The sequence below is a fragment of the Sorghum bicolor genome, chromosome 4 (genome assembly GCF_000003195.3).
Source record: "Sorghum bicolor cultivar BTx623 chromosome 4, Sorghum_bicolor_NCBIv3, whole genome shotgun sequence".
In the NCBI taxonomy this organism is placed as follows: Eukaryota; Viridiplantae; Streptophyta; class Magnoliopsida; order Poales; family Poaceae; genus Sorghum; species Sorghum bicolor.
The window spans coordinates 63,372,117-63,386,869 of record NC_012873.2 but is presented as its reverse complement, the minus strand read 5'-3'; the positions used below and the strand labels follow the sequence as shown (position 1 = coordinate 63,386,869).

The 14,753-nt window shown below is 42.7% G+C and overlaps 2 protein-coding genes across 3 annotated transcripts; both read right to left on the bottom strand.

Moving 5' to 3' along the window:
- On the bottom strand, positions 1,610-3,342 carry LOC8076224 (acyl-acyl carrier protein thioesterase ATL4, chloroplastic). 2 transcript variants are annotated; one of them, XM_021460424.1, is made up of 5 exons: positions 2,986-3,342; positions 2,706-2,806; positions 2,426-2,535; positions 2,199-2,294; positions 1,610-1,884 (listed from the first exon to the last, which is right to left on the bottom strand). In XM_021460424.1, the coding sequence occupies exons 1-5, from the start codon at positions 3,246-3,248 to the stop codon at positions 1,771-1,773; spliced, it is 684 nt and encodes a 227-aa protein (XP_021316099.1). In that variant the 5' UTR covers positions 3,249-3,342; the 3' UTR covers positions 1,610-1,770. The 2 variants fall into 2 exon arrangements, with proteins under 2 accessions (XP_021316099.1, XP_021316100.1); XM_021460425.1 differs by having other exon boundaries at positions 1,826-1,916.
- LOC8076223 (peroxisome biogenesis protein 19-1) lies at positions 7,194-12,221 on the bottom strand. The gene is made up of 4 exons (XM_002452754.2): positions 11,936-12,221; positions 11,556-11,841; positions 8,546-8,862; positions 7,194-7,525 (listed from the first exon to the last, which is right to left on the bottom strand). The coding sequence occupies exons 1-4, from the start codon at positions 12,076-12,078 to the stop codon at positions 7,480-7,482; spliced, it is 792 nt and encodes a 263-aa protein (XP_002452799.1). The 5' UTR covers positions 12,079-12,221; the 3' UTR covers positions 7,194-7,479.

The following is a 14,753-nucleotide window of genomic DNA, read 5'->3' as shown; positions in this document are numbered from 1 at the left end:
ATTAACTTATGTAACCTAAAGAGAATATTATTCTCGTAGCTTTTTTAAAAATATAAATTGTGCGCTAAAAATAAAATTAATACTATATAACTTAGCACCGCTAAGTTATTCGTCAAAGTTGTGCCCTGTAGGACGTCTGTCTATCAAACGGACCTTCACTTGACCAAGTCGGAAAGGGAAACGACGCGCTCCATCTTATCCCCGTGAACTCCCACGCCCACTCTCTATTCTGCTAGTCTGCTCCTCCTCTCTGTTTCTCCCCACTACTGCAACTGTTGTTGCGCTCACCGCTGCTCTTGCCACTGCGCTCGCTACTGCTGCTCTCTGGGACGGCTGCGCCATGCTTGCATCCAGCTCGCAGCTACCTCGCCTCGCACTCCCTTCCTCCCTCCCTCCGTGACCTCCATGCTACTAGAGAGGCAGGAGAGTGGCGGCGTTGGCTTCTGACGAGCCACCCCTCCCTCCCTACCTGCCTTCCTCCCTCGCTCCCGCAACCTCAGTGCAACCGAAGAGGAGGGTGACGGTGGTGGTTTACGGCAAGGTAGGTCTGGATCTGAACTATCCTTCTCCTTCTTCTCCGTCTCCTCTTCTAGATCTGAGCTCTCCTCCTTCTCTTTCTTTTCTCATCCTCCTGCTCCTTTTGGATCAGGATCTGAGCGACGCCGCGGTGGCTAGGGTTCCAGTGAACGCTGTTGCAGTAGGCTTGTTTTGCTGTTTCAATAAGCAATATTTTTTTTGTTGCATTAGTCTTTTTTTATGTTGTATCTCTCATTGATTTTTTGTTTCTGTTATTGCAATAGTGTTGTTTTGCTATTGCAACAAGTAATTTTTCAATTGTTTCATTACTTTTTTTTCCTGATGTTGCATCTCGCATGTGTCTTTCTCTTTTTGTTGCTGTAGTAGCATTTTTTCTCTGTTGCAACAAGTAAATTTTCTTTGTTGCATTAGTCTTTTTTTTGGTGTTGTTCTCTTTTTGCATTTGTTTTTTATTATGTTTTTGTTGCAATAGTATTTGTTATGGTGTTACAACAAGTAATGTTCCTTTGTTGCCTTAGTTTTTTATTTTTTGTATTCTTGCATCTCATGTTGCAGTAGTTTTTGTTCTGTTGTTGCAGTCGTTTTCTTACGATGTTGTAGTAGATTTTGTTCCATGGTGAAGATACGACGCACCTAGCGGGACGTGGCAAGGGATAGAGCGGCGCAACAAAATGGTAGTGTGACGGGCAGCGGGGTGGGATGGCGGGATAGACGCACGCTTGCCTTATTCGCTGATGCGGCTCGACTCTCCATCTTGCTCTGTTGTGCTCCGCGCCTCCCTCCGAATCCACTGTCCTCTGCTCTGTTCCGTGCTCCCTCTCCTCCCATCCCGCTCTGCTCTGCTTCATGCGGGGGTGTTCCGTGCGGGGAAGGGGGACGTTTTGTGTGGGGAGTGTTCCATGCGAGGGATGAGCGTTCTATACAGGGGCGTTCCGTGCGGAAGGAGAGGGGCGTTTTGTATGAAAGCGTTTCGTGTGGGAGGTGGATGGATCCTAGGTGCATCCGGATGACCCCTAGATCCAAATGTCTGGGCCACTAGTAGAGCTGTTTCGAAATAGATGGAAATAAAGAGTTTAAAGGAAGATACGATAGCTTTTATATTGGCTTGAAGCAAACAACATACAACTTTTCTATGATACATAGCTCACGATAGTTTTTCCACAGCGCATAGTAAAACCAAACAAATTAAATCCTCTATCAGCAGATAAAGCAGCTTGCTATGATTGATCCTAGCTAATTACTAGGATGAGAGAAGAAGTGCTGCAGGTTCGCTATCTCTGGGAACATGCGAGTTGGACGGTAGTCTTGGTTGAGGCAGACGACAGTAGCCATCGCTTCTAGCACGAGCTGCCATATGCATGTAGGCCTTGTTTAGTTCACTCCAAAATAAAAAAAAAAATCAAAATTCTTTGTCACATCAAAACTTATGGCACATGCATGTATAGAGCACTAAATATAGACGAAAATATAAACTAATTGCACAGTTTATCTATAATTTACGAGACGAATCTTTTGAGCTTAGTTATTCTAGTTAGACAATAGTTGTCAAATAAAAATAACAATACTATAATATCAAAATTCAAAAACTTTTCATAACTAAACAAGGCCATAATCATATTCGATCATAGCCATAGGAAGACGGGGAGACGATCGAGAGATACCTCGCGGTCCGGCAGTGTCGCGATCAAGTGCTCCACGAGCATCCGCACACCCTTGATTTGGACAATCCTCACCATGACGACGAACTTGGCACCGCGCTGAAGAATATATAAGCATAGAATGCGACGCAAAGCGTGTAAAAAAATTTTGACCGTAAAAAAAACGTGTAAAATTCTTCGATAGAAAAAGGATCTGCTATTATATTCACATGCATGCTGCAGGCGTGGACCTTTAGTGGCGCGAAGTACTTGACGTTCAACTCGGAGAGCGCCATGGCACGGCCTGTGCGTACGATCGAGCCCGTGCAGACGCCGAGGCTCGCAGCCATCTCTTGACGAGCTGGGAATTGCATGGTTACCGTACCAGTACGGATCAGGGGTTTGGAAATGAATAACGAGAGATATAGTACAACACAACATGGTAATTATATATGTACGCTATGTATATCGATCGGTACATATATATAATTCTGGAGTTGTTTGGATGGTGGTAGAGAGTACGTAGCAGACCTGTTTCGATGTAACCAGCATAGACAGCATTGTTCACGACCCCGTACACGTCGAGGTCGCAGTCACGGACCGTCATCTCCAACTCGAAAAACTTGCCCTCCCTGTATTTCGCACCAAAGATCGATCGATCATCAATAAAAGTAGTAATATCAGACATGATTTTTTTTTAAAAAAAAATGGTTAAAGAAGTGAAAACCCTGCTGCCTGCAATTAATGGGCAATGCAGACTGCGTGCACCCAGCACCCGGCCGGAGCAGGGCGAGAGTGCGCATGCATGCACCTTGGCAATTTCGTGTCCAGGATGATGTTCTTGAAGCAGATGCCCTCAGAGTCTGAGGAACGAGCGGCGTTCGTGGTCGTGGAGGCGGTGGTGACCTGCAGTGCCGCCAGGCTAGGACAGCAGACGAGACCAACAGCTGGGTGTCGGGAGCGCGGCCAAGATGCTCTCGCCGTCGACGGTGCCGCCGGGCGTTGGCATCGTTTGGTGGTCGAAGGCGGCGGCGACCGATTGAAAAGCTGCTGCTGCCGCGCGCAGAATTCCATCTCCTCGCGGACGGAGGTATGGTGCCTCTCCTATATATCCTGGGGGAAGGCTCCTTGTCGACTTGTAGAATAGAATCGGCGTCTCGCTCGCCGCACATGAAAGATGCCGCTGCAACGCCAAGTACGTTCAGTTCGGCGCCACTGTGGCGCACGAAAATGTCGTGTACGAGATGAGCAGATAGTAGGAGCAGGAACTGCATAGATTCTGCACAAGGTCGAGGCGTGTCGACAGTGTTATTAATTTTCTTGTTCTTCGTGCCCTTTGCATCCATTTCGCAAAAAAAAAGGACATCCAAATCCAAATATCTCTCATCCAAATGCATTCAAAGCAACTAGAGTCCAATTAGATTTTGGATTATCCAAATCCACTACCACCTCTAGTTAATAGTTATGACTCGCCCCTAGGACGGAGGAGCAAAGAGTGACATCTGATGTTACCCTGCTCAGCCAGACCCCTCGGTTCCAATTCTGAAGCGGAGGAAGAAGCAGTTGGCAGAGGACAAAACCTAGAAGCGGGTCACAGTGATGATGCTCTCACCTCTAAACTAAAGGCACCCAATGCATGAAAGTGCATCCCGATGATCAAGGGTAACAATGTCTCTAGAGTTCGACACTCACCTTGCGCCATATGGTTTTTTCTGATCCTATGAATGCTGATTTTCTTGTCATATCTTACAATGGCTCAGAACTTTTTTTTTCGAAAGGCGGCAAAAAGCTTTTGACGGAATTTTATTAGACGAGAGAAAATACAAAAGAACAGGTGAAAAAAACACCGGAAAAGGTCAAGAAAAAAACTCTACTCAACTACTGACGACCACCCTAGCACCCTAAAGGTCCTGCGGTGCCAAGAGGAAGAAGAGAGAAAAACCTAAAACACTAGGAGCTACTGACTAAGAGGAAACACCGTCCCCTGAAGCTGTGGCCATCCCGAACTGATCGAAATCTTCTTTACAGAGAAAGGCCACTTTCCTTGGCTGAAGGCTTTTATTTTGAAACGTTCTTCTATTTCTTTCCTTCCACAGGTTCCACCAGAAGTAAATCATCAGGCCATCAAACTTGCGCCTGTGGGCTCTGTCTATCTTCGCACGACATTTGCGCCAATAGCTGTGTAACGATCCATTAGTATTGACTGTGTCTAATACTGACAAGTTGAACCAAACCTTTAGCGAGGTCCAGACTTGTTTAGTAAAATTACAGTCTTTACACAAATGTGTTGGGGTTTCCGGTAGGTTCTTTCATGTTGGGGGGAGTTCGTGCCCAGATTGTGGCTGAGAAGAAGCATGGGCCGAGCCAAGGCCCGGCTACCTGGGCCAGTGGCCGGGCTCTCTCCTGGCTGCTGCAAACATCAATAGCTACTTGTACACTTCCCTCAAACAAAAAAAAGCTATATTCAGACTTTGCTCAAAAGAAAAGATGATAAAAGATGAGATAGGGAGTAGTCGCTGCCTAGGATTAAGTGATTACTTTAGTTTTAAAACTTAATACTATTTTGTTGTCTAATTTTGCTTGTGTATTATATAATTATATACCTTTGTTTATACACTAACAAATACTAAAAACAAAGACAGTCCAAAGTCGTCATCTTTCTCTTTTAATCATAGTGTCACATCATCTTTTTACTTAGTTAAAAATCATATGATTTCTACGTTGGAAGTGATCTTACTATTAGTAAGGCGTTTTGTCTCGCCCAGGCTCTATAAAATTTCTAGCTCCGCCACTGAGAAGAAGCGAACTTTTGAAGAGGGGCACCTCACTGCCAGCGGCATGCATGCTTAGGGACTTGCTGATACATCAACCATCCATCTTGTGCTGATACCGCGACACCTTTTTCTACCGGTGAAGTCGAAATCACAGCATTAGTGCTTACTGATAACACTCCTCGGAGTCCAATTCCATTCGGCCATCTAAATTTAGCTCCTATTTAACATGACTTTAAACTCAAGTCCCTCACATGAGAACCAAAACAAGAGCCTTTTTCAGCAGATTTCCTTCGAAGAGTTTTATCAACTCACAGTTTTTAGATATTTTCTAAAGTGATCACTCTAGCTAAGATTAGGTAAAATAGCAAGTAGACTTGTTTCTAGGGATGGCAATTGCAAGGAAAATGGACCCTATGGATGCTTCTACTTCTTGCCTAAAAAGCAACCAGCTCGTCTTAGTCGTCTATATTACCGGAATCAACTCCACAATGTTGTGCTAGCTTGCATCGTACTTCATATAATATGATAGTAGAAGATGAAAAGAAAGATGATCATTCATGATTTGAATAAGGCTCTAGGTACATCGATTCTTGAAGAACCAGAATTCTCTCCTGACCAATACGTTACGTTTGAAAGAATTTTAGAAAACGACAGTGACATTTGAGATTGTTCGGCACATTATCGGCTAAATAAAGCTTTGGTAAAGCAGATTTGGAACAAGTTTAGATGCCGTCGAGATAGTTGGTAATCGTATCAAAAGAGTTTATGTAGCAGTTTTGATCTTTATGAAACTCACTTCTTCTCTCTTCTTAAAAACGTTATCACATTATCAAAAATATTTATGTGACAAACTGATAACTTATTAAATACAAATGGAACTCTGATAAACTCCCAAGTCCCAATGACTGGCATGAGTGGAAGGACCGGTGGAGATTGGCCATTATGAGCTCCTAGAGCCAGAGAAAATGGGACTTGACCATCATGCTTCGAGCCCCAACAGTGAGTCTGCTGGGGCAGTATACAAAGCACGAAGCAGAAACGATATCAAAAAAGAAAAGAAAAAAATGCATTGATTTCACAAGGATCGACTTCACATTCGGCACAGCATTTCAGCATGCCAGTCGCGTCTTGTCACAGTCGCTGGCTCCGTGCTGCCACCTCACCTGCAAAGGAAAACTGCCGATGCTGATGGACACAAGGGGGCAGACCGACAGATCCACAAACAGGCAGCGCAGATGATCTGTCTGAACACAGACAATCTGCGTGTGATTCCGCGACGGACAATGGATTTCAGGCTTTCGTACACACGGGTACAGTACAGGACTAGAAGAAGAATGCAGATGCAATGCAGAGCCTCCGCAAGCGGCGGGGAAGCGGCCGGCGGCCAGTGCAGGGAGAACGGCGAGGTGGTGGCTGCTGCAGAGACGCCAAGCTCCAGCACTGGTGGTTTACTGGTGTTTGGAGGCAGCTGAGCTGACAACAATTGAAGCCGCAGGTCTCTCTTTATTAGGCAGAGCGGAGAGCGCGCGTGCGCGTAACCTCTTGGTACCTCTGACACTAAAAGAATGCCAGTTTAGATTAGGCACGAAGGTGGCCTTTGCTGTCATGCGGATCATGTGCGCTCTGTTAATTTGGACACACGAGAGTTATATTACAGTTTAAGTTTAATTTTGTCCTAAGTTAAACCTTTTTTTTTTTCATTTTGACCAAGTCCTTAGAAAAACTATAACATCTACAAGTTCAATAAATGTGTTGTCAAGACATATTTCATATGAAACTGATTTGATAATGTTGATATTGATAAATATTTCAAGAATTTCAGTTAAAGTTGGAGAAGTTTGAGCTAAAATGGATTATATAATTGAAACAGGAGGAATACATCCCACGCCAAGCAAACTGCTTCAATCAATTAGATCATAAATATAAATTTAGAATTGTCGTCAGTTTTTTTTTTAACTTTGAAATAAAGATCAGATAGTAGTAGCAGTTTTGCATAATACAACTTTGATCCTTCTTTTTTTTGATGAACCGGTGAGGGAGTCCCTCACCCTTTTTTTTCCATTATAATTGAATAAAAGAATGGGTACAGGAAGGAAGTACAAGGCACCCAGGCCCAAAAAGAAAAGAGTTCTTTGTACTTCTGTGCACACCCCGGAGTGGTTAGGATTAGAACAGGTGGATTGCAAAATCCATGCACACCCCGGAGTGGTAGCAATTTTTTTCCGAACAATTGAGTGTTAGCAAATGATAGTCGTGACAGAAAAATGCGTCACAAAAACGGAGTGGCATTGAAAGGTAAGGTATGTACTCATTGTATAGGAGCGACGGGAGTGTTACAGTACATCAACCGAAAGAATATAGCTTCCATTCAAGAACCATAAAGAACATTGAACTCATTATATATTTGCAAGGCTTTACAGGTTATCCTGATGGAAATTATCTTGATGAATCTACTAAAGCCAGTAGGGGGGTTTCGTACAGGCAAAGAGAACTTCATGGAATTTGAATCCCAAACGGAATGCTTTTGATCTTCACATTATGCAACAATTTGGTGCTGATTCAAGCATCTCAGGAGACCTGTAATACAACAGAACCATAAATAGTTAGACATGGGATGTCATTCCGATGTGTACCATATATCATATGCTGTGATGAACATAAGGCAAAACATCTACTTTGTGAATATAGTGGAGCGGCGCGAACCCTAGTTATACTATAATACATTGCCACAGATGGAAATTGAGCTAAGCTAAAATTGATACTCAACTATAACCATCCTAACCACCAATATTCATCTTGCCGTGTGCTACATAACTGTTCATATTGCTAGTCAACATCAATGACTGACTAATTTGCCATAGGTACAATCACCATATAGAAAACAAAAAAAATGGCAGTTCATTTTTTTAAAGAACCGGACAAAAGAATCATCCCACCTACTGACGGAAAAGTGAAAACTTCGATCTACAAGACAGCTACTTTCATTGTCAAGCAGGGAAGTGGAGAAGGCGATTATTATTTTTCTTTCAAACACGTTAAAGCAAAATCGAAGTTCAAATGCAATAACATGATGTACATGCCATTTTCATTTTCTTTGCATAACCCATCTTTGTAAGTGCTACAGGGTTTGCTCCTGTCAGGCTGTGATGTAATTATTGTCAATACAGGCACAGGGCAGTGTTGTACAATTAAAAAATTGCCAGCAAAAAGATAATTCACATTTGAAAGGCAGGTGACTAAAAGTTAAAGATGCATTCAAACTATATCACCATCGATGATCTGCGTGGCGTGGAACATTTCATGAGTTTTTTTTTTAACCACAGGCCCATAATCCTTAGAAGCAGATCTAGACTGTAAATTCTAGGAATAATATTAGACTGTAAATTCTAGGAATAATATTCTAGTAGGACCAAGCTACAATGTATTTAGAACATTGTTGGACGAAAAAAACCCCAAGATTTATCAAGAAAACACATCCTAGGCTGTCTGAAACAGAGAAAATAACCCCACAAGCCTATCGATTAGACTTCTTTTGACATGGACATGCATATGAAATTAATGGTAGAATGGTTTACAGGAAAGACATGAAAAACTCACAGTTGTCCCAACTTGCTTAGATCCAGATCAGGTACAACATCTTGGACAAGATCACTGGGGGGCTGACCACATTCTTGCATGTTTTGCATGATGTCAAAAATCTTAGTCATGTTCTCAGGATCATTTTCATAGACCTCAATAAGCTTCACCATGAGTTCAAGCTGATTATTATAACGCCCATATTCTTCTTTGCTTATCTTATCTTTATTATCCTCCAGCCATTTTGGATATTTTTCCACAATGTCCTTCATGGGCTCATGAAGAATCTCCTTGGACAAAAGTTGCTGCATCATTGTTTCAACGATGGAATCCATATCCTGTGGATGACAAAAGAAAATAGCTCATAAATATACAGGTCCAAAGTGAAAAGTGGAGTGGATCACATGTTCCACATCAGTCATTGAAGAAAGCCCCAGCCTTTTGCTTTTAGCTAGTGTAATTATCCCAGGTTCAATGGTGATAAGGTTTCACAAAAACCAAGAAGTTGCTAGTGGCACAACATTGCATCCTGGTAAACAGAGTGGACCAATAAGTGGCACGTATCAAAGGGCTAATGGGCTATTGAACTGCAATTAAATCAGGGTGATGGTTAATGATATATTATGCCCTTAGAATCTATCAGTTGCAACTGCCAACTAATCAAGAGCATGTAGTTTTCAAAATCCATGACCATAAAATATATGTTGTGAAATTTACTTTGTAAAATAACTATGCTCTAACATCAAACAGTAGTATGATAACTCCTTCAGATGAGATATGAAAGGAAGTGAAATATCTAATGTTCAGTCACATTGAATGCACTTCCCATATAAGTAACAGCCTTGGAGTTACTTCTGATTCACTGAGCATCTCCATCAGCTATGCCAAAGCACTCGCCATTGCTATTTTTGGCCCCAAACCCAAAAAAAATGATGCTCCAGCAGTCACGGCTCAGTGAGCTTGCCATGGCATATTTGGCTGGCCAGTAGCACCTCACTATCCCAACATCCCGCACACCCTCCCCGTTCATGCTGTTTGCCTGGCGTTGCTGGGCCTCTACCCCCACGCTCCATTGCGCCTCTCAGCCCCTGGCTCTGGCACAACTCAGCCATGGGGCATACGCTTGTCCATTGGTTGTTCATACTCCATGGATTAGCTGAGAACAAGGAACAGACCTAAAAAACGAGAAGGAAGGGGGTGACAGAGAGAGGATAAGAATGAGTGAACGGTTGTGCTTCTAGTTTATTCGCACTGACGATGGAACCTGCAGCTTTGGGTATTGTCAGTGGCTAAGTGATGCAATCACGATACTTGTGTGTCAAGGATATTGTTTAATTCAAGTGCAAGATTTCAAATATATATGTTGTTCAGCGTGTTAATTTCAATGCAATTTAAATAATGGAAGTTAGAGCCGTTGCGAAGAAAATTAATATATGTTATAAATTATACCCGTACAATCTAGCTGTTACAACTAATTTGAATATCATTTAAGTGTAGGATAATAGGATATGTGGGGTAAGATTTGGAGCATCTGCAGGTGTAAGGAATAATACGGAGAGGGGTTCTTTTGAAATGGATAGCCAGATGGAGATATGGAGGGTGAAATTTAGAGTGTCTCCTGGAGATGCTCTTATGCTAATTTCATAATATAAGAATAAGATAGGAACTTGTTTTTTTTAGCAGAATAAGATAGGAACTTGTTGTACCACAAAAGCTTTCTTATATCCCATAAATGGAGCACATTAAGCAGAAACCCTATTGCATATAGGAAGCCACATAATCTTATTTGTGTTGTCTTAATTGTATCGAAATTCATGAATGATAATTGCAACAGTTTCATTGCACGGTTGAATACAGGGTCAGGGTAAACTGTAGCAGCTTATACATCAATATAATTATCCAAGACCAAATTGCCAATGTGCAGCTACAGATTCTTTTTCCCATTGGACTTATCAATTTATCAAATGGCTGTTTGAGTGATTGTAAGAGCATCTCCCGGAGTTTTGTAAAACAACTCCCAATTTTGATTTTTTAGCAAAAAGGGAAAAAAAGTGCCCTCCAACAGTTTGGTAAAAGAGCACCTTAAAAATAAAAAGTTGCCATCCTCTCCAACTCAGTCAAGAGGAACTCTGTATCTGCTCCCTGTCTGGCATTTTTCTCAGTAGATCAGAGTAAATTGGATGCATGAGTAAAAATTAAGAAAATAAAGGGTTCTAGATGAGAAAGCAGTAAGAGACAAAGAAACTATTAAAAAAATTTAGTTGGTTAGAAACAGTTCAGGGTTCCCAATGCAAAGTCGTTTAGGAAGCTATTATAGAAGAATGTTGGAGAAGGACAAAATTTAAGGTTCCTATTTCTTCTGTTAACGTTTAGTATAGATAAACTATACCGAACTTCTAGATATGCTCTAACACATCCAATTTATAAATAGCAAATTAGTTAGATCACAACTGCAGCTGCTCACAAACTGACCTCTCTCCCTCCGCAGGTAGCTTCATTTTGCATTTTTCAAGTAAAGAGTCTGAAAAGAAACCTTAATACATCATACATCAATGCACACAAGTACTAATGTCCACCCCACCCCACCCCACCGCGCAGACATCAAAGCAGTCTGACAACACCTTTCAACACAAAGCATGAAATATCCAATGGTTCAGTCATACTCCATTGCAAATTATAGTTCAGTTTACGTTTGCCCTAAGTCAAGCTTTGACCACGTGTTGAAAAAGAAACATATTAACATCTACAGTTCAAATAAATGCACTACCAAGCCAGATTTCATGGGGAATTTAATGAAACTAATGTGTTGTTATAATTTGTAAATGTTGCTGTATTTTTCTAAAACTTAGTTAAAATTAGGATAAGTTTGGCATATAATTTGGGGCAGAGGGAGTATCCAACAAGCTTCAAGTAATAAACTATAGTTATTGTTTTGAAGAAAAAGAAAAACTGTAGATACTATAGTGAGCAGAAGCAATAGGATACTTTTGCTTGTAATTTTCTTTGAACAGACAGGCAAGAGAAACGGTACCTGTGCCCCTGCGAACTCCTCGAACTGCTTGACGAACTCCTCGATCATGGCGTCATCATCCAGTGATGGGACACCACCAGTGGCCGTCTCGAGCCCGCGCACAGCCTCCCGCGTCTCGCGCGTCAGCTCCTCGAGCGCCTCTTTCGCGCACGCGCCCCTCGGCGGCGGCTGCTTCCCCGCCCCCGCGCGCCGCTTCGGCGCCTTGGGGTCCGGAAGCCCCAGCCCCAGGCCCAGGCCCTTCACCGGCCCCTTGCCTCCCGATCCTGACCCCGACGCCTCGCCGGCGCTGTAGAGCGAGACACGAGAGCCAGTGATTCGCTCAAAATCCTAGCGGGGAGCAGATTCTGGCTCCGACGAGGATACGCCAGAGGGGTTAGTACCTTTTGGGGGCAGCAGAGGCGGAGAGATCGAGGCTGGTGAAGTCGTCGAGCGCGCTGTCGAGGAGCTGGTCGAGGTCGTCGCCCCCGTCGGCGGCAGACGGGGCGGCGGCGTTGTAGTTGGAGTTGGAGTTGGAGGAGGCCATCGTCCGAGCTGCCACTGGCCGGAGCTTCCCCTCCGGATTTCGGGCGGCGCGGCAGGCGTGTCGTAATTGGGTTGGGATTGGGATGACGCGTGCGATTTGGGGTTTGGGCGTGAATAAAAACACGCGACTGGAGAAAGAGGAGGAGCAGAGAGTAGAGAGCACACAGGCGGCAGCCGGATTCCGTTTTCTGGTCGGCAAGCAAAGGATGAGACCGCTCGCAGGCAGCAGCCGTCGGATCGTGATCCTTGCCGCAAATAGCGACCGATCCAACGGCGGCTGGGTACGCCTGGAATAAAATTCGGAAACAAACCATGCATCGGCATCGCAAGTCCCATGTCCCTAGTTTCAAAAAAAAAAAAAAAAGAAGTCCCATGTCCCTGTGTTCCCTTCTTGCCATGCCATATAATGCCATGGAATCCTTGTCGTTTCAGTTTAACACTTCAACTCAGAAGCATTTAGCGGGGAAGCATAGGAATCCCACGGTCAAATGTCATCTAGATAATTCATGTGACTAATCTGTCGAATATTCAACAATGTTTTTCTTTCTATACAAATTACAAATCAAAGTTTTGACACGCGCTTGGTTTATAAAATATGTTGTCACCGGTTAGAACATTTTCCTCTCCATCTCTCATAATCAACATAGTAGATGAAAGTAGAAGAACAAATAGACACAAAATAGAGAGACTATTTTTTATTCCTCTGAATATTGATAATTACAATATATAACTCCTGCCAAGGCTTAAGATTTTTTTTATAAGAGCCTATATACAAACGGACTAGGATTAGGATTCCTCTTTCTCTTTTCCTTCTAGGATTAAGTTCCTATGTTTTACAACACTCCCCCTTGGGCGATTAACAAAATATGCACATGCCTCATTAAAAAACTCTATCCGAAAATCCAATGGGAAAAACGGTTCTTGGAGAAAAGAGTAATCACATTCGTTAATTGTATTGCACATGCATATCGTGGTAATCGCCCAAAGAGGAGTGTTGTAAAACATACAGACTTAATCCTAGAAGGAAAGGAGAAGAAATCTTAATCCTAGTCCGTTTGTATGTGGGTTCTTACCAAAACTTTTAGGCCTTGGCAGGACTATATATATGTAGGAGCTCTATGTTGTAATCACCGATATTCAGAGAAATAAAGAATAGTCTCCCTATCTTGTATCTATTTATTCTTCTACTTTTATCTATTATGTTGATCATGAGAAGGATGCAAATTCAGAGCAAGGCAAAAGCGTCCGAGTTTTATTCAATAGGCTGAACAGGAAGAGGGGTCACTTGTTTTAGTTCTCGCACGAAAAAAATTTAGGTTAATTTAGCACTTTCATTTATATTTGGTAATTATTATCTAATCATGGACTATGAACATCCCAACCATTTCGCAAATAGACTTTGCATTCATGTATTTGAAAAAAATCTAAAAAAACACCTATGCAACAGTTTTGCAAGTGGGTTTTTCAATTTTGTTAACTTAGCGAATAGAGGGGAATAACTCTTATATATGCCAAGCCCCTCCGCGCTTGGCATCGCGTTCCTCGCGCGAAATCTATCGCCCCCGTGCGTAGTCGCCCGACTACTCCCTCCTTCCGCCGCCAGATTTTCTTTTTGCCAAGTGATTAATGTCAAACCATTAAAGATTGTCTCTTTTCACCTTTGCCATATTTATTTGGGACTTGGCAAACTCCCTCATTTGCCAAACGAACTTTGCAACACGGTTGGGGAACAACTCCAACAGTTTTACAAATAGGTTTGACATTCTTTTTTTTTGCATGCCAAAACTCTTAAAATCTCTTATTCAACAGTTTGACAATTGGGCTTGATATTTATAGCAAGTTGGTAAATTCTTCTCTTTTCTTGTCATTTATGCGCGCCTGGACTAGGCTTGGCATACTGCATGCACGCGCTTTTATAGCAAGTTGACAATCTGATGCTTCTTTGTTGATCTCCGGAAGCAGGATTTTTTTGCTAAGTAAATTGTTCTCTCTCCGTATCGTTTTGGCAGTTGGCAAATAACAACATTTGCCAAACAAAATTTACAAAACTGTTGGAGTTGCTCACTAGGTTCAAAAGATTCGTCTCGCAAATTACAAGCAACTGTGCAATTAGTTATTTTTATTTATATTTAATGCTACATATATATACCGCAAGATTCAATGTGATAGAAAATCTTAAAAAAATTTTTTACTTTTGGAAATAACTAAAACAAGGCCTTACAAATTACAGCTGCAAGAGGACCAGACAACCACTGATCATTTCGTGACGTCTGGCAATAAAAAAATTGAACAAAACACATGAAAGAATGAGGCCTTGTGGCTGTCTCCAAGAGCAGATGCATAAGACCACCCAAACCCAAAATGCATAGTACACAGTAGAAAAAACTCCTCCAACAAAGTAGACAATCAGAGAACCCATTTTGAATAGGAGAGAGGGAAGGCAAAAATGCGTCCTCCTAATGCACGACCCAAATCTTCGGTGTTGTCGAGGCGTCGCCGTCCTCGCTCCCAACGATGGTGCCCCACACCCCCAACAGTGGCGCCTCCCTCGTCTCCCGGCAGCGACGCCTTTCACTTGGCAGCGGCGGTCCATGGCCGCATCACACTTTCTCGTCCCGGCGGTGGCCACAGCAAGCTAACAACGGCGAGGAGACCCTCGCTACGCTCATAGAAGCC